We start from the raw sequence: 19,557 nt of genomic DNA, 5'->3' as shown, positions 1-19,557 counted from the left end.
CCCCTACCTCTCTGCTCTGCTGCTGCAATGGCCTGGGCACTGTCCTAGGACTTGTACCCCAGCATGCCTCAGCCCACATGCTTCATATCACCACATTTCTGATTTTCTGCCGAGTTGCCTGTTTTCTGTGATCTGGTCACTACAATTGTAATAACCATCCTCTAAGTTGCTTCTGGAGCCGCCCCGTTATACAGCAGTGTGGTTGCCAAGCAGTGACTGTTGGGATGACGTTCCACACCTAGGAACCCCAGATATGAAGAACCCACTGGTTTTCCAGGAGGAGGGTGCTCTGTGTGGGCTGATGCCCAGGTCCCTCTCTCAGGCATCCATGAAGACTGGCTATGGCCTGTCTGAAAGGTTATCTCTTGGCTTTCTTGGAAAGTAGTTTAAGTTCAGGGAGGGCTTAGGAAAAGCAACTCCTAAATTCCAGGAGATTCTAGACTGAGATACAATGCAACATGGGGCTTGGTGGGCTTAAATGGGAGGGGAGAGCTGGCTTCCATGCTCTTTATGAGGTCATCCTGGCTCCGTCTCATTATTCCTCTTAATATTCCCCCTCCCTCTGCCTTTCCCAAGCTCCCCGCCCCCAGCTTTTCTGAGCCCTCCCTTTCCTGGGCTGCTGCCCCTAGGGCTGTGGCTCTAGTTGGTCCTGTTGCTGATCCACTGGCAACACGGGGATGCACATGGCTCGGGATAAGCCTGGAGCTAGGGATCAAAGTCACTGGGCTCAGAGACTGCTAGGGACCACAGGAAGGGAACTGTGTCAGCTGAATAATGGGCAAGTTGGCTAGTAGGGTGGACATTTGTATGCAGAGGGTCCTCACGGAGACTTTCACACAGAGGCAGCCCTGTCCCTCTTAAGTGATGGAACTAAAGGAGAGGCTGGGAACATGGTCAGGAGAGAGGAGAAGGGCAGAGGCTGGGCGAGTCCGGTGTGGAAAGCAAGAGAATGAGTCACTAACCATGTCTGGAGGGGTCAGGGATCTCAGGAGTTGGGGCACCTGGGAAGCTGGGCCTGGTCCATGGAAGTATTTATTCTTCGACTGTAGGGCCTGCTGAGAAGACTGGAGGTGTGGAAGGAGGCAGACTGTGGGGAGACTCAGTTGCCTCCCAACTTAGTTTCTTTCAGTTCTATCACACCCCGAGACCCCTCCTCCATACCTGTCACCCCTGTGGGCTGGTGGCCTTCAACATTCAGGCCACAACAAAAACTGGGTCCTGATCTTATGAACCTTCTGATCTAGTGGGCAAGCCGGACAAAGTTGCTCACCATGACCCCAGTCTCTAACCCCAAGGGGAGATCCAGTGATCCTCTGTACCCCACTCTACTCCTGTTGCCAGACTGTGGAGATTTGTTTCTGCTGCTCAGCCTTCTCTGGTAGCTGGAGACCACTCCCGTGAGGAGGACACGGTGTGTGGCTCGGGGCTCATGGAGACGACTTTCTGTGTGCTCTTCCCAAGGCCTGAGAGCCTGCCATCTACCTGAAACCACTTGGTTCAGCAGCAGCAGCAGCAGCTAGCAGGTGCCTTTCCCCCAGCTCTTGTCTTCTGCTCCCCAGGACCCGCCTAAGAGGCTCTTGAAGTGTCTCTGAGGTTGACATCTACCCCAACCCTGCTCCCAGCCCTCCCCCCTCTGGGCCTGGGCTTTGGCATCTGCTTTATCAGAATTCTCAAGAGGGACAGCTGGTTTATGTTCCCAGCATATCTGCTCTGGTTTTAAATAGCTTATGTGAGCAGCTGGAGGCCCACATGAGCTTATATGGCGTGGGGTACTTGTTCCCTTAGCCCTGTGCCTGGCACCTGCCAAAATAGCAGCCAACACCCCCCATTGTGTCATCCCCCCCATCTCCTGCTGCACATTCCTCCCACCGCAGGGCTTGGCTCTCAAGGCCACAGCCCACATGCCTGCTTAAAGCCCTCTTCATGCCCTGCCTTCGGCCAGTCCCTGCCGAGGCTAAGCAGACACCCCAGGACCCGTGTGCAGTCCCTGTTCAGAGGTAAGACCAGAGGGAGGCCCTGGGAGAGGGCAGAGGCAGGTGGATTCGGCTCTGGCTCTTTTCCCCTGGTCTGTGCTTGCATCCATTCTGAGTGGTCCCAGGGTTGATGGGAATCCACGGCGCTGTTTCCAGGATAGACTCCAACCAGAGTGCTGTGGAGTGGGAGAGCCTGCATCCTTGATGGGAAGAGAATGGGAGGTCCTGATCGGCCACGAAAGATAGCGTGTGGTTTTGAAGTCTTGAGTAGATTGCTTTCCCTCCCCAGATCTTATTTTTTTCCATAAGTAGAACGGTCTAGATCATTGTTGGGCCACTAAATACAACAGAACCCTAACCATCAGGGATTCCCAGATTGCTCAGTATGTCTCCTTCACTCTAGGTTAAGGGCCACCTGACTCTTTTTTTCTAGAGGCCCAGAGAGTAGGGTAAGACCTTGGCTATATTTGCCAATGAATCCTGGTAACTCAGCTCTCATGTCCAAGAACAAAGATGCTGCCCTGGAAGCAATGAGAAAGGTCAAACGTCCAGGGGCATGTGGGCCTAATGGGGTTTCTCCAAGCGGATGCTCTATATCCACTGGGCATCAGGGACTGGGTGTGTGTCCACTCCTGGAGGAAGTCAAGGGTGGCTAGCATGGGGTGTGTGTGTGATGAGTCCTGATCCCTTTCCCAGAAGAGGGGAACTAAGCTTGTCAACATCGGAAGGGCATTCCTGGGACCCACTGGGTCCCTTCCAGTGTGACCCTTGCCCCATCCCAACTTGCCCTTAGGGTTGCTCTTGTTCTGTGCCTTTGTGTTATAGGCAGGTTTTCTGACTTCTGGGTGCAGTGAAGGATTGTTTGGGAGGTAATTGCTTGGAGGCTAAGAAACGTCCAGCACATTCCACAGGGAGTTCAGCTGGGAAGCCACCTGGCCTCCAGGATTCCTCCTCTGACCCTCTTCTCACAGGACAGGTCCTCCTCTGAGCAGGAAAATCTGAGGGGATTGAGTTGCCTACGCCCCGCCCTTTCACCCTCTGCTGCTTCTTCAGCTAGTGTTCTGGGCTAACAGCTGTGGCTTTAGGAAGATCCCCAGTTCAATGCTTTGGACAAGGGCCAAAGGACAGAGCCTACACTCCTCAGAAACTGCAAGGCTAGAATCTGAAGCTGATCTATTTCTTAGGAAGATTAAGCAAATGTTCAGAAACATTTAGGGACTTGCCTAAGAATGCACAGTAAAAGCTGGGTTTAGAACTCAGATTTTTTGATCCCCGAAGAGAGTCCTCTTTTGGCTTCTGTTGTTTTGCTTTATTACCCATGAAAGGTGACCCCTGACAGATGGTAAGAAGCTGGAGGAGGGTAAGGTTCTTGGGACATGCTCATATTCTTTCCTCCAGCTCCCCCATCTCCTCTCATTCTGTAGCCCTCAGGTTCAGTCTCCCCACTTTTTCTCCCTAGTCTACCTGGCTTAGGTGTGCCCCTCGGCTGAAAACACTCCCCAGACTCTGCAGTCTGTGGTCTACGTTCTATTTTGGGAGCTAGATGGTGTTCCTGGGGGCAAGGTGGGGAGTCCAAGTTGCTGCTACCTTCTCTGATCTCTGCAAGATGCCCAGTGGCTCTAAGCTGGTGGGAGGGCAGGAGAGAAGTTGGCAATGATAAGCCTTTGGGGAAGCCACACACCTCCCCCCAAGAACTTTCCCCATCACCCCGACACCCCCAGGCTCCTCACAAGTTCTGACTACTCCCTCAAAGTTTGAACTAGGTGGGTCTGTTATCAGACTTCTGGGCTCAGGAGTGGCCATACTCATCCTGAGATCCAGGTGGAGGTTGTCCGGTGTTCAAGTCTCCTCTCAGTAGAATACCGCCCACTTGTTGAGACACCTTACATATTTGACGTCCCTTTTCCACTTTCTTATGGCAAGGTCGGGTGACATGCTGCACAGGGCTGCTGTCCAGAGTTCCACTTGAGCAGGGCCCCACCCCACAACTGTCTGTCCTACTCCAGCAGAGGGAGCAGAGCGGGGGCGGGGGGGGGGACGGGGGACTTGTGCACTTGTCCCCAACCAAGCAGGCCTGGACCAATCCCAAGTTGCAGAGAGTTCTGAGTCTGAAATTGACTATGCTCAGAGCATCCGGCCAGTGCTGGCTTTCCGAAAACCACCCAGTCTCGAGGGTGGCTTTGACTCAATTCAGCAGCACCTTGCCTTTCATGGTTGCCCATAGATGTGAGCTTGGGGTGGGTCTCAGCCCACTTCCCTGCATTGGATATACAGGGAAGGCTGGGGAAGGCAGGGGCGAGACTATCCATGTCCCACCCTTTACCCTGGCAACATGGATCAGACTGCAAGGGGTGGCTTCATGGTGGGCAGGAAGCACCATGTGGGGTGGTCCTGCCAATCAATATGTTCCTGTCGCTCCTGAGGCCACCACATTGTGTGGTCCTTCTTCCTTCTAACTCCAGTGTCAGGAAGGTTATGTTGCAAACAACAGGGAGCATTGCCCACATTTCAGGCAACGTGATGTTGTCTCTGGGTTAGGCACTGATATGCCTCCAGGAGGTGGGTTATAATAATGCAGGTTGAGTTTGCTCTCGGCCCAGGCACTTCACAGACTCTAATATGTTCATTCTATCACATACACCGCAGGGGAGGAGAAATTTCCCAAAAGGAATTATGGTGTAGGAAAATGAAATGACCTTTTGAAGGTCACACTCAAGGTCACCAGATGACTCTCATACTGAACCCTTGCTCTTCCACCTTTCCCTGTGGCATCTTATAATTATGAGTGCACATAATCACACCCGGTCATGCCTGGGCATCTACTCATTAATAGCTGTGGGGTCCTCATAGGGTCCCTTAGCTGGGATGTCTGTACTCCTTCCATCATTCAGAGAGAACCGAGGTTCAACTGTGCTACAAACACACCAACATCTCAGCAAACTAACAGAAGAGAGCCTGAACCCAGGGCTGTCCCTGCAACCGTTACAGGAATGGCTCAGCCAGTTTCCCAGGGACGCTGTAAAGCTGGGATCTTTATTGAGATTGGGTGGATTAATACGCACATCTAAGAAATACTGCCAAAGGGCTGGAGAGATGGCCCAGCAGTTAAGAGTGCATGTTTGAGGGTCCAGGTGGGTTCCGGCATCCATGCCAGGTGGCTCACCATCACCTGCAACTCAAGCTTCAGGGATCTGAATACCACACATAGGCACCTGCGCTCATATGCGAACACACACACAGACACATTAAATAAGAAATAAAATAAGTCAAAAAAAAAAAAAAAGAAAACAGAAAAGTTTCCTGTGTCCCTTTGCCCACATTCCCCGAGAGCACATTTACAAAACTATAGAATGTAGTCTCATGACTCACGTGTAAACACAGATCCGGTCCATCCAGACTCACACTCAGGCCGCCCCAGCTTCACTGTGCTTTTGTTTGGGGTGCGTTCTACACAGTCCTAACCTGGGTGCGTTCATGCATTCATCCCTATAGTCAAGCCCCACAAGGGACCTGTGAGATGGCTCGGTGGTAAAAGCACTTGCCATGAAGCCTGACGACCTGAGTTTGATCCCTGGGACCCGGATGGGGAAGAAGAAGAACAGCTGTTCTCTGACCTCCACACATGCTCTATGACACTGTGTGCACACGCACCAATAAAGGTGACATTTTTTAAAAGAGTCCCTTGTGCATATTTTTAGTACCATTTCCACTGCTCTCCTGCCCTCCACAGGAGCCCTGGTGACTTATTCTCCGCATTACTCTCTGCTCACGTCAAGAAAGTTGTAAGTGGAGCCGTAGAGCATGTGGCCATCACAGCGGCCTTTCTCAAATAGTAATGAGAAAAAGTGCTATTTGTGCTGCACAAGCCTAGAGATGGTGTCACCAGTGTCCCAGGGGAGCTGTGCCAGGATGGAATGTATAGTGAGAACAGAAAGAGAGTGCTGGTCACTAGGACTGGGCTCGCCTGAGAAGGGGAGAAACACAGCTAGCATTTCTTTGAGACGTACAGAAAGGAACATAAGAAATCCAGGGTGGCGTGCTCAGGGGCAGGGAATGGGTGAACACCAGTTAGCTGACCTGCTGTGATTCCCGTGTCATGGTTGCCTCCTTGCAGAGGGAGAAATTGACTTTGCCCTGTGGGTCACACAGTGGATTCACCCCAGGCTTCTTTGAGTCCTCCCTAGCTAGGTGCCGAGGGCTCCTGAAGAAGGCAGCAGCATTTCTCTTGCTACTTGCAATGATGTTTTTCTCTTTCTGGAGGGAGAGCCATGTCTGACACGGAGGAGGTGGTGGAGGAGTATGAGGAGTAAGTATCGGGAGCATTCTGCCTCGCATGGGGTCTCCTCACGCCCATATCGGGAGCATTCTGCCTCGCATGGGGTCCCCTCACACCCATATTGGGAACATTCTGCCTCGCATGGGGTCTCCTCACGCCCATATTTGGAGCATTCTGCCTCGCATGGGGTCCCCTCACACCCATAATGGGAACATTCTGCCTCGCATGGGGTCTCCTCACGCCCATATTTGGAGCATTCTGCCTCGCATGGGGTCCCCTCACACCCTCCCTCGCATCCTTGTGGGAGTGGCTGCGCCTGTTTCCAGGACTTGGAGTTGGGATTTCTTCCCTTCATTCCCATTTCTGTAGCTCTGGTTAGCAGATCCCAGGCAACCTCAGACTGGGGACTTTAGGAAAACAGGATTCAGTTCCAGGACCAGGAGGGAAGCTGAGAAGCTGGGGCTGTTGACACTGTTAACAGTTAAACAGCTCTCCTGAGGCCACAGAAATGGTGGCCTCCCCTATCCTGTCCCAGACCCAGCATTATCACTCCTTTTTGGATCCCTAGTCCCTCACAGTGCCTTGTCTACAGGCCTGTCCTGGGGAAGCCAAAGGTGAGGTACAGTTAGGCAATCCGATAAGTATTCTGAGTAGAGATGTCACCAGGGAGATCACATGGACTCGCACAGACTTGCCTTTCCCTTTGGGCTGCTGAGATACAAACCTCGCAAGGACTTGATAAAAGGATGTACGGTGCAGAGATAGCCACGGTTGCACAGGAGCTCGGGGGAGAGGGAGAGTGGGCACAGGGTGGGCAGAGGCAGCTGTGTGGAGAAGGGAGGCTTCCCCTGGCCGCATTTGTAGAGAGACTTGGGAGAAAGGGGCCTTCTGAAAAGGGCACTGCCTGGGAGAATCTCAGAGGTGAGGTGAGAGGCGGAAGGAGGAAGAATGCTGAAGACACTTGTTGACTTAGATGTTTGCTGGGGATAGTGGTAGATAGTGCAGGCTAAGAAGGGTGGGTCAGGCTGCTGGGGGCCTTTGCAGGGCGAGCCGGAAGATGAAATGTCATTTACAGAAGAAAGAAGTGGGAAAGGGTTGGCTTTATGGAAAGGTCATTGTGTGTGCATGCGTGCGTGTGTGCGTGTGTGTGTGTGTGTGTGTGTGTGTGTGTAGCGTGTACACCAGTTTTGATAGCGTCTTCTTTTATCCTCAGGGAACAGGAAGGTAAGTGATCATGGGGACACCCACACTGATGGAGGACAGACCGGCTGGAAGCTGACCCATCTCTTTTCTCTTCTCTTTTGCCCTGGTCTCTTCTGAACAGAAGCTGTAGAAGGTATGTAGCTCAGGCACATGGGAAGTAGAGAGGGGTTTTGGGAGGCCCGTGTTTCTGGGGAAACAGTTTGTCTTTCTTTGCCCTGAACTCCTAGCCGAGCAGACATGGCCCGATTAATCACTTTTGCATATATACATGTATATGTATTTATGTGTGTGGTGTGTATACAGCGTATTCTTTTTTTTTTTTACCATGAAAACTTTGACATCTATATAGACAACAAGAAAAGAATAATGAGCCCCACGGTCTCATCACCTAGCCTCTGCAAACAAAAATGGGTGACCAATAGTCATCTCTACTCCAGCTGATCCTGGCCTGTCTGAAGAGGCACCCCCAAACCATTCCCAGATCCATGCCTTACTAATTCCGCACATATCTTAAGATGTGGGCTGGAGAGATGACTGGCTGCTTTCCCAGAGGACCCAAATTTAATACCTGCTACCCTCAGGGTGGTCCACAACCATATGTAGCTCCAGTTTCAGGGTGTCTGACGCCCTCTTCTGACCTCTGTGGGCACCATACATACAAGTAGTTCACAGACGGACATACAGGCGAAACGTCCATATACATGAGAAGTTAAACTAAAAGTTAGACAAAATAAACACCACTAAACAACAGACACAGCCATAATGCCATGTACAAGCCAAAACCCATCCCAGTCATTGGTTTTGTTCTTTTGTTTTTTGTTTTTTCACGTGAATCTGAATTTGCTTCTTTACCTGGGACATTCTCTGTGGGCGTGAAGCTTTTTTTACAACCTGGCAAAGATCCATCTTGCTGTCCCCTCCTTTTGGATATGGTGACATGTCACCCTCCTTGGCTTGGACTCTGCTATCTCTGGAAGCGTTCCCTCCGTCCTTCCTCCTGGAAGACCCAGAATGACCCTGTGGCTCCTGATTCCCACCCCACAGGCAGGCTGAAGCCTGGATCGCAGTGGTTTGGCTAACACATGCCATGTGTGGGAAAGGGTCTCTGATGATCTCGGGAGCCTCCCCTCTCCTGCTTCTCAGGCTTCCTGGGAAAAGTGAGGAGCCTCTTGCTCCTTTAAGTCTGTTCTGGGTCATGTAGCCAAATAGGAGCCAGGAGCAGGAAATACCATTTCCGATTTTTAGGGACCATTAGAAAAATCTCTCACCCTAGTCCACCTAGCATTCCACCGCTGAGCCAAATCTCCAAACCAAGGCTTTTTGTTTGTTTTTGTTTCTGGAGTTCAGACTGGTCTCAAGCTGTGGCGAGCCTCCTGCCTCAGCTTCAGTACTGGGATTACAGGCATGAGCCGGGAGTCACCATGTTCAACTTCAAAAACCATATTTTGAATCAAGAGCCCAGCTGCTTCCAACTTCCTCCATAGGAGGGATGCAGTCTGCTGGGGGATTCCTTCGCCTTGGAGGAATCTGCTGTTGACAGCAGGTTCTGGCTAGTAGGCTTTGGGAAATAGACTTCAGCCAGATCTGGGACCTTCAGCCTGGCTGCTACACACAGCAGGCTCTGTCTGGGAGTCAAAGTTCTTGGTGGAACGAGCTCTTGCAGTATGTGCATCTACCTCCCTTGTTCTGAATGGTCCAAGGCGTTGACTCTGGCTCAGAAAGCAAAGGTCTGGACGAGTGTCTGAAACCTACAGGCCAGACAGTGCTAAGGGCCTTTGTTCTAGGGGAAAGCATCTCCGCACTGCTGTTAAGAACTTTCTCCCTACCCCCCTTTTATCTTTTTTTGGATTTTTGAGATAGTGTTTCTCTGTGTAGCTTTGACTGTTCTAGAACTAGCTCTGTGGACCAGGCTGGCCTTCAACTTCACAGAGATCCACCTGCTGGGATTAAAAGTGTGTGCCACCACTGCTGGCTTCCTAAACTCTTCCTTAAGTAGAGATTTGCATTGAAAACAGTGGGGAAACAGGTAGTCTCCTCAGATTGCCAGCCCATGCCTTCCAACAGGCCAGGCCAGTTCCCTCGGTCCGGCTCCCAGGATGGCAGTCCGAGATGTGATTCTGGGAGTCTGTAGGCGTTTTGCGGGGTAGTCCCAAAACTCACTCAAGTCAGGCATATAAGAGAAGTAGGAGGAGAAGTGAATTTTTTTCCTGATACTGGGGTCCACTGTCTTCTGAGAGAGAAGCCGGGGCCGGTAGCCTAGAAGCAGGCTGGGGCTGAATGCTTTCAGGTGCCGGATTCCCCTCGGCGTTAGGCATTCTGCTCTCGGTAGTGGTTGGGAACTGACTGTCATGATGTCCATTCACTTGAGGCTTGGGGATGTCACTGAGGAATGAGCCTGCCATGTTGTTTGAATGTTGGCTTGAGGATCAGAGTTCAGTCCTAACTCTGAGCCGGCTGCCGCCTGCGCTGCCACCAGGCTTTCTGCTACTGCACACTAACCTGTTCCGCTTGCTCCCTTCGCTGCTGCCACCTCCTGCGCCCAGAAGAGGAAGACTGGAGTGAAGACGAAGACGGTAGTACAGCCTTCTCTGTCCTGTGCCTGTCCCTGCTCTCCTCTTCTTCCTGGGTTCTGGGCTTGGGCTGGGAAGTCCATGACTTCAGAGGGGCCAGGACCCTAAGACTTCTTGTCCATTCCTTCTTTTCTTTCTTGATTTTTCTCTGGGGTGGGCAGTGGGAAGGATCTGGCCCGTGTTTTCTCCCCCACTGGCTGCATGTGTGGTCACAGAGGGATTCTTACGGCAAGAATGGACCCCAACTGCTCCAGTATGCATGGTGGTGTTACATGTGGGGACCTTCCCAGTTTTGCCTAAGGCACAATGGCCAAAGGGTTAGGGCTCTGAGGACAAAGTCATTGCAGAGTAGCGGAGAAGACTACCAATAAATAGCCAGAGCAGAGAAGACATGACGTAAGCCTTCAGCTGTGTGCTGCTGAGCGGTGGGGTGAGGCTGGACCTGCTCCCAGGGATCACAGGAGGGCAAAGGAGACAGAAAAGACTTTAATTTTAGGACCAGCTTTCCCACGGTGACGTCCAGGGAGACTCCAAGTGTGCCCTGTTCATTGAGCTTCTGTGTGACCAATCACTGGGCAGCGGGCACATGACACAGAGAGATGAAGCCTAGGGTATATGGATGAGGTGCTAGCGTAGTGGCTTCAAGGTGGACCCCATAACTGGCCACCCTCCTCTATTCTCATGCCATTGGCAAACCTCCTGCAGGGTTGAAAGGAGCACCCCAGACGTCAGTGTGGACCCAGTCCTTAGAAAGGAGGCCAGAGAAGATGGGCAGAGGGGGAGGAGGTGCCCGCTTTCCTCTGATGGTTCTGTCTGTCATGAGGTGTTTTCTTCTCCCTCTGCCAAGGGCCACCACTTGTCAGTCTATCCATCACCGAATGTTACAAACACTTCCGCCAAGCCGAGTCATGGTCTGTACGGCATCCTGCCTCCCTAATCTGTCTGTCCCTTCTGAATGTTGGGAGAGGCGGGGTCCACATCCTGCCAAGCAAATGACGAAAATAGAAATTCCTGGCAACCCTCTGGGTAGCACAACTCTTTAAATATTGGGTGTTTCGTCCACCCGGACAACCTCATGGCTTCGGTTTCTGTTAGACGTGGAGGAAGGGTCAATGGACTTGAGGAGTCACTGGGCTCACAACAGACTTTCCCCGGTACCCCAGTTTGGTCATGACCTGTCCTTCAGTGCCAGGCACAGAGTGGAGTCTCCAGGGTGAAAAGTTAGGGAAGATGAGGGAATCATATCACCAGGGTGGTCATAGGGGAAGCAGGTTCTAAATTGGGCAGAAAGAGGCTGGACAGGCCCTCAGCTCAGCTGGTCCCCAGTAGTGAGTCCTTCTATCTTCTATCACCGGTGTTTCCCATAGCACCCACCCCCCTACACGTTCCCACAGCAAATAGCTGGCTTGTCCAGCAGCCTCCTGGTGGCAAATAGGTGTCCACACCGGAGAAGACCCCATTCTGATTTCCAAACTCCCAGGGTGGCAAATTTGGGACACTTACCAGCCAAATGGTACCCCTCTGTTGGGTTTCACTTTTCCTGCAAAGGAGCAGACGGTGTACACTTCGGCTGGCAGCCCCGCAGCCCCTGCTGCCCTTCCTCACTTGTGGGCTTGAGGCATGGATGAGCGAGTAGATGAGTGAGCGAGGTTATGTGCCTATGAACCCTTGCTTACAGAAGAAGTGAGTGAGGTTATGTGCTATGAACCCTTGCTTACTGTAGTTGTCCTGGGCTGGCTGTAGCTGTGAGCTCTAGTTTGCTGACTTCTGGTTTAACCAGGAACGAAGCTGTGTTCCTTCTGTCATCTGAGGCCATAGCTCCCGAATCATGTGAAGCTGGATATTACTGGCCCTCTTTCACCCCTCCCAGGCTCTGTTTTGGGGGTGCTGTCTGGTTGCTGAGAGAAGGGCCTGGTTGTTCATGGTGTCTGGTTCACCTCTCTAGAACAAGAGGAGGCAGTGGAGGAGGAGGATGGCGGGGCCGAGGCTGAGCCTGAGGGTGAGGCGGAGACAGAGGAGACCAAAGCAGAAGGTACGCCAGGTGAGGGGACAAGGGGCTTGGGGTGGTGTTTTAAGACACATCCAGGTGCTAGAAAGCACTTCCGCTGGGCTGGGGAGGCAGCAGTCCATTGATGATTGGTGATCATCAATCCAGTGCCTTTTATGGTTGACCCTACACTAAATGAGGAGGCTCACCTGCTTGGCCATGGGCAATGCTCTCGGGGACATGAGCTCAGAACAGGACCTCTATTGATTGCTCGTGTTTTGTTTAGAGGTTGGCCTCGATGAAGAAGCCAAAGATGCTGAAGGTGAGAATTGCTGGATGCCAGCACAGGAGCTGGGTATGATGAGGGAACTTGCCATGGTAACCTTGTGGATGACTGTGCCTGGGAATTCCACCAGAAGTTACAAAGAAAAGGGTTGGAAGGCAGAACTGGGTGGCACCTGCAGGGCCTGGGAGGCTCTGAACCTTTGTCCTCTTTACCTTGGAGATGTAGCCTTAGTGACCAATAGGAGAGGAAATCAACATCTAGCCCCCTGGTCCATGCAGGGTAGTGGACTCAGAAGTCACCTTCACACCCTGGGCTCCTGGTACCCAGGCAATGCCAGTGAGGTCTGGTGTTTGTAGGACATAGATGGTTCATGCCGTGGTAACGTTATCATCAATGTCCTTGACGTGGTGACATCATCATCAGTGTCCTGGACAGGCTGCAGCCTCTGTCAGTTGACCGTAGTCACTCATATACTGGGGTGGAGGGTTGGGGGGACAGCCAGCCCAGTCTTGGAATCATTCCCACTGGCTCCCTCGCCCTGTGGCCACCAGGAAGTCTAGGGCCCAAAACATTAAGGCAGACCTGGGACGTGATCTAGGATTGGAGCCCCTGGAAACCTTCCCATAGGCCCTTGCATGACTGTGGAATCTGAGAAACAATCTTCCCAGCCCAGAGCAGAGGAGAGAGAGCGCCATGGCTCCAGGTCTAGTGTGCCTGTAGACACAGTCACCGTCCTCTGTGGCCTCCCCTCCAGGCTCCCTTCATGCCCGTTGGTGATTATGGAAGTCCAGATTTGCCAGGGCTGGGAGAGAGGCCCTGTGCAGGTGGGGAAACAGAGACCCAAAGGTGTGCAGCTCAGGGTGGAGCTGGGCATAGAGTCAGGCTTGCTGAGTCCACACCTCCTTCTCTCTCCTTCAGATGGTCCAGCTGAGGAGTCCAAACCCAAGCCCAGGTGAGTGGGATGCACCTATCTGTGGTAGAGCCTAGGGGGCAGAGGCCATTTAGGGAGACTGACGAAGAGACAGGAGTGCGTGTGGTACAGCGAGACTGAGCAGGAGCTGTAGTAGACACAGACTACCACAGAGGGGTGATCATGTGTTATACTGCCTGCAGGGAAGAAAGTGAGATGAACTACGCACTACACCTCACTGCCAGTTATAGGCACACCAACATGGTTGGAGTTTCATTCATCTACAGACTAGGGAAGGGCTAGCCTTGGCCTTGGACAGACACACTGCCTGTCCCACAAGATGACCCTCTCGGCTGTGGTGGGTTCTAGGGGAAAAGGGATGTAAACTTTGGGGAATCAAGCAGTGAAACCATGACAACCTAGGCATGACAGTTTTGGGGAGCTGCGAAAGGGCAGAATGGGGTAGCTCCATCCCATCTGGTGGTTGTCAGTATGTGGCCTTTGGGACACGGAGCGGTTCCTTCTCGGCAATCCTTATCCTGCCAGCAGATGGCGCTGCAGCACACGCATGCCTCCAGTGGCCTATGTGGGTCTTAGCTCTGTTCACTCTCTGTGCTGGCTGTTTTGAGCATTCCAGAGCAGCTCCTTTTAGCTCCCGAAGGCCCAAGAGCATATGAGGAAATCAAGGATCAGAGATCCACCCAGGGACACCATCTAAGCTCAGCTCTTCTGCTTCTCAACTGTGTAGCTTTAAGCCTCCATCTTCCTAATAGAGGTCAGTGCTGCCCCCTTCTGGGATCTAGTGAGGGGACAGAATGAAATGAACCTCTGAAAATTCAAGCAAGTGAGGTAGGCGTTGGTGCTGACATCATCATGGAGGCTCCAGGATCACATAGTCCCCCCCCCCCCCCGACCCACCCATTTGTTTTGGTGATCCCTGGTGACTCTCCATTCCTCTCTGCAGCAGGCTCTTCATGCCGAACTTGGTGCCACCCAAGATCCCCGATGGAGAGAGAGTGGACTTTGATGTGAGTGGTGATTGCTGGTCGAGCAGTTAGTTCAGCCTGGGGTGTGACAAGGGCTCGAATGGGAGTCACAGAGCTCCTGATCTTGGGGGCTGGGGCTGGGGCAACCCATTGGCCGGGTGGCGCAGGGATGGCTGAGGTTCAGGCCCCAAGCCCTGACAGTACCTTGGGCATTGAGCCCACCGTTTCACGGTGCGGCAGGCTTAGGTAGGCTCTCCCCACAGGACATCCACAGGAAACGCATGGAGAAGGACCTGAATGAGCTGCAGACGCTGATCGAGGCTCACTTCGAGAACAGAAAGAAGGAGGAGGAGGAGCTAATCTCTCTCAAAGACAGGATCGTACGTGTCTGATTTCCACAGTCCTCCCTACCCTCCTTCCCCGGCTGCCGCAGCCTGCCTCAAGCAGCCAACCTGTGGGCTGCTGCTCCCACTGGGTCCCTGCCACCTGCGTCAGTGTGGCTACTCCTCGTCAACAGGAGCCTGAGAAGTTCTGGCTCTAGCTGGGCCTAACCGGACACCGCTAACCGTGGGATGACAGTCGAAGGCCTGTGTTCTCCCTCTTCCTCTTTCCTACCCACGGGGCATAGCTGCCTCCTGAACACAGGACACGCGGGATCAGCCTGTGGAATCCTGGGTGACTCCCAGAATTCCACTCTGAGAGAGGAGACTGTTTGATTCCTTGTTTTTCTCTACCCAACCTGCGTTCCTCAGCTGTGTACAGCAACCCTTATCTTTGAGCACAGAGAAGCTGCCAGGCCTGGCTCTGGAGCCAGAATGTGGATTTTGTCCTTGAGGGAGACGAGAGAAGCCGCTCGGCATCTCCCACAGAGTTGAGACGGCTTCCGGGCTTCCGAGAGGCTTTCTTACCTAGGCAGGACGCTCTCCTGGAGCCTCCACCTGTGATGGGCCACTTCCATCGCATCCCTGGAGTGGCTGAGAACAGAGACACGTGGAAGAGCCTCCTGATTCCTGTAAGGGGATAACACCCCTCATGGACACACACAGGCATTCCTCTCTCTCTCTCTCTCTCTCTCTCTCTCTCTCTAGGAAAAGCGACGGGCAGAACGGGCCGAACAGCAGCGCATTCGTAATGAGCGGGAGAAGGAACGGCAGAACCGCCTGGCTGTGAGTGACCCTAGCCCAGCCCTTGAGCCCCTGACGTCCAAGTGTCCTCTCTAGTCACAGACATCAGTTCTAGAGGTAGCCTTTGTCACAGAAGCTCAGGTCCTTGGCTCAGTATTGTCAACACACAATGAACAGGACAGACGTGCTGGGGTCTTGTGCTCATGATTTTAAGACCCTCCAGCCCCTGCCCTTTCCCTAGCACAGGACAGATGGGGACAGAGGGCCTCTCAGCCTGGGAGGGATGGCAGGATTTTACAGATGTGAGTCAGTGCTTCGTGAACTCATTCACACAACAATTCATCCACCCGTTCAGGAAACTCCAATATGCCCGTCTTGTGCCACAGGGCACCTCAGAAAGTTCCTTGTCCAGTGGGAAGCAAGCTGGTCTCATTTGTAAAAAAAAACGCCAGCTTTATTCCAGAGTCTGGTTTCCCACCCTCGCCATTAATGTATTCATTTGCTCTCCCTGAAACCAGGAAGAGCGGGCCCGGCGTGAGGAAGAGGAGAACAGGAGGAAGGCCGAGGATGAGGCCCGGAAGAAGAAAGCTCTGTCTAACATGATGCATTTTGGAGGGTACATCCAGAAGGTAGGTGGAAAGCAGCACTGGGCACCAGGAGATCTCAGTGTATCCTCAAGACTGCCTTTAATGGGATCCATGAAGAAATTCCCAGCTGCTGTGGCTGAAGTCTAAGGTCTCCCCATGCTTAGCCCCTGAGCTAGCTGTCAGCCTGACCATGATGTCACTAGGATGGGTCTCCTGTGGTGAAGGTTAGAATGCTAATATGCTTCCTCATGCTGGCTCCCCAGGGTGCCTGGGTGCCACCCAGAGAATCTTGGGTCCTGGAGTCAGACCTCTGGTTAAAGACCCGATTCTGACACATACAGCAGCATGGCCCACGCTAACATCTGGTCCTGTTTGCTCACATGGCCTAGTATTGCCTGCCCTGCAGCTTCAGAGAGGTGACGAGCTGACGTGGAACGTGTGTGCTGCACAGATGTGGGGTGATTTGCTGACAGACACTCACTCATGATGTCCCCTCTCTCAGGACTGGGGCTTCATTTGCCTTCTTTCTTTCTTCATCTTTTGTTTTGTTTTGCTTTTTGGACAGTGTTTCACTGTGTAGTCTTGGCTGTCCTAAAACTCACTATGTAGACCAGTCTCGCCTCGAACTCACAGAGATCTACTTGCCTCTGCCTCCCGAGTGCTGGGATTAAAGGCAAGGGCCACCATGCCCAACCAGGCCTGGCTTTCTTTATGCAGGGAGGCATCAGCATCAGAATATTTTGTTTTAGATATCCTAAGTCCTCAGCTCTGCCGCCCTGACTCTATCCTCACAGTGGCCACACCAGGCAAATGTTATCAACATTTTACTTCCCATAGCCCCAGACCTGTGCTTGGCACAGCAGGCAGCCCCTGCTGAGCAGCCAAATCACTTTGTCCTTCCTGTCTTCCTGTCTCCCACCCTGCTTCTCTCCATGTCTCTGTGGCGGTCTTGGTCTCTCTCTCTCTGGGTCTTTCTCTCATGGTTTCCCGGTTTAGCAAGCTCAGGTGGGTACAAAACCTTGAGTCCTCTTCCTCCACCCTTTAGCTGTAGAGTGCTCCCTGGGAGGGGAGCACACCTTGTTGGAGGAGGAGTTGTGGGAGGAGGGAGTCTGGAAGAGCCTGGTAAGGCACTTAGGCCCCTCCTTGCCCCCACCTCAGTTTCTCCGGGGGAATTTAGAAGGGGACAGTGTGTCATGTTGCTAGAGCAAGAGAATGGGAACCTGGTGTTCTGAAGACCTGGTCCTCCTTCCCAGGGTGTTGGGAGGGTTAGGGGACAGGGAGGAGCCATCTTTAGACAAGTGTCCCTGCTCACCACCGCTGCAGACAGAGCGCAAGAGTGGGAAGAGGCAGACCGAGCGAGAGAAGAAGAAGAAGATCCTGGCTGAGAGGAGGAAGGTGTTAGCCATTGACCACCTGAATGAAGACCAGCTGAGGTGGGCCAGTTGGCTGGGTGAACCCTGGCACTCTTCTGTAGGGCGGGGTGGAAGGTACTTCTCGATGTGAACCGCCAGGGGGAGTTACTCCCTCACGCATTTCCCAAGGCTCATTACTAGGGGAGGCCTCCTTGTGTGAGCTCTCCTGGCAGGGAAAGAGACTTGAGGAAGCTCGTGGGAAGGATGATTGAGCTAGATGCTCTACAGCACCAGGCGTGCTTCTTCACAACCCCAACGACTCTCAGAACTCGTGGTCTCTGTCCTTGGACACCGGGCACAGTGGCTGGGACGCAGTTTCAGAACGGCCAGGCCCACGGCATAGGCTGGAGGCGCCCTCTGCCGACCTAAATGTGCAAGGACAGGCTGAGGGACCGTGTACGCTGAATCGCGGCCAGGGTGAAAGCCAAAGACAGGGTAGGGTTTATGGCTCCTCACTCCTCTCTCCCTGTGGCTCCTGCAGAGAGAAGGCCAAAGAGCTATGGCAGAGCATTCACAACCTGGAGGCGGAAAAGTTCGACCTGCAGGAGAAGTTCAAGCAGCAGAAATATGAAGTGAGCTGCTCACTGTGCCCGTTCTTCTGCCATGGTCTGGTGTGACCTGGTCCCCACCACTGCTGACCCGCAAGGCCCTTTTCCTGTCCCCCATCAGTCCACTCAACTCACTCACCGTTTTTTCCTCCTCCCCCTTTGCACCTTTGCTTCTACACTGAACCCCTCCCTTCTCCCAGACCTCACTGAATGAGTCCCAACTTTATCCTTTATCTTCCCCGCTTTTCTTCCAGATCAATGTTCTGCGAAACAGGATCAACGACAACCAGAAAGTGTAAGTGTCGCCTGCCTCCCTCTTTCTCATCCTGCTGTGAGGGTTCGAACTCCGGCCCTTCCTCTTCTCCCTCAGTTCACAGCTTTCTTCTTTGCCCGGCCTTCACCACTGCTTGTCTGTGCAGGGTGGGATGCGGTAGGGGGCAGGGTGGGAGAACAAGGCCGTTGTTATATTCTATCCTTGCTCCAGGATGTTCGTCTCAACCCTTAGCTTCCCTTAGCCCATCCTCTGCCCCATTGGAAACTGCCTCCCCCCACTCCCACCATCTGATGGATTCTGCTTTTCCCGCAGCTCCAAAACCCGTGGGAAGGCCAAAGTCACTGGGCGCTGGAAGTAGAGACAGCGCTGCTCTTGCCAAATCTCTGACCTTTGCCTGAGTCCCTGCCCTGGGCATCCCAGCTCGGGTCCTCCTGGGCACCCAATGCAGACTCCTGTCTGGAAAGTGAGCGCTGGGCTAGCTAGAAGCCAGTCCTCGTCCTGACCCCTATGCCCATACCACTCCAGGAATAAAAGGCCAGCACACTGCACATGCAGAATGGTATTTCTGTCATTTCGCTCAAGTGTTACGGGGAATCAAGAATCCCCTTATTTGCCCAGCTCGGAGGAACTTATGCCCGTCTGGTCTTCTTTGACCCACCTACAGCTTCTACCCACCTCCGGGGGAGAAACTGATGCCTGAGTAACCCACATACATTCTCAGAGCCCAGGAAGGAGGCGCGAACAGTGGACAGGGTTTGTGATTTTAGCCTCTGTGAGTCACCAGGGACAGCATACTGGGGAAGAGGGCTGTCACAAGGGGAGGGAGCATTCCCCATGTGAGTCATTTGCTGGAGAACAATGGAGCCTCTTTGGATGGTTCCTGTTTTCTTTCTCCTCCTGGCCTGGGCACTAAGAGCCCACTGTCTGAGGGGCAGGGAGCCCTTGAGGAAGGAAGGAAGGATGGTTTCATTGGGCAGCAGTTCAGGCCAGGGCTGCCAAGAGGCTTAGGCTAGTCTGAGTGCCTCGGTTTCCCCTTTCCCATGATCTGCATATCTTCTAGGGCTTAAAAATCCCAGAGCTAAGAGGACAGCATGGTAGCACAGTTTCTGAGCAGATGGACAGGAAATCCACAAGAGACAGTAGAACACCTATTCAACAGCTCTCTCGGGCAACACCCCAAGGGGGCAGGTTCCCCTGTACCACCAGGCCCCCTTCAGGCCTCCTTCTGCTGGAATCTTTCCTCCTGTTTTCCCTTTGCCATCAGTAACACCTCGTGAGTCCTGCCTCAGAACTTGCTCCGTGATCTCCCAGGCATAGTGGATTTACCTCTCATTGCGCTGAGCATCTGGACTCAACTTTTGTCTTCTAGCGTACACCATTAGATCATTCTGTCCCTATAGACATCACTTGTCCTGTTTTCT

General features: G+C 53.0%; 1 protein-coding gene across 4 annotated transcripts; it reads left to right on the top strand.

The window, feature by feature from the left end:
* The first annotated feature begins 1,908 nt into the window (after positions 1-1,908).
* Tnnt2 (troponin T2, cardiac type) lies at positions 1,909-18,684 on the top strand. Of its 4 annotated transcripts, XM_085688184.2 has the most exons (17): positions 1,909-1,997; positions 5,882-5,889; positions 6,240-6,279; positions 7,463-7,473; positions 7,574-7,585; positions 9,999-10,028; positions 11,968-12,054; positions 12,296-12,331; positions 13,214-13,247; positions 14,170-14,233; positions 14,455-14,571; positions 15,280-15,357; positions 15,834-15,944; positions 17,226-17,335; positions 17,796-17,886; positions 18,117-18,157; positions 18,449-18,684. In XM_085688184.2, exons 1-17 carry the CDS (start codon positions 1,924-1,926, stop codon positions 18,492-18,494), a joined length of 990 nt encoding a protein of 329 aa, XP_085544310.1. In that variant the 5' UTR covers positions 1,909-1,923; the 3' UTR covers positions 18,495-18,684. The 4 variants fall into 4 exon arrangements, with proteins under 4 accessions (XP_085544310.1, XP_085544311.1, XP_085544309.1 ...); XM_085688185.2 differs by lacking the exons at positions 1,909-1,997; positions 5,882-5,889; positions 9,999-10,028 and having other exon boundaries at positions 6,227-6,279; positions 14,173-14,233; XM_085688183.2 differs by lacking the exons at positions 1,909-1,997; positions 5,882-5,889; positions 6,240-6,279; ... (1 more) ...; positions 7,574-7,585; positions 9,999-10,028 and having other exon boundaries at positions 11,968-12,063; positions 14,173-14,233.
* The last annotated feature ends 873 nt before the right edge of the window (positions 18,685-19,557 follow it).

The sequence above is a fragment of the Myodes glareolus genome, chromosome 5 (assembly GCF_982192425.1).
Source record: "Myodes glareolus chromosome 5, mMyoGla1.1, whole genome shotgun sequence".
NCBI classification, from domain to species: Eukaryota; Metazoa; Chordata; class Mammalia; order Rodentia; family Cricetidae; genus Myodes; species Myodes glareolus.
The sequence above is the reverse complement of the archived record's forward strand: the minus strand, read 5'-3'. Positions and strand labels throughout refer to the sequence as shown.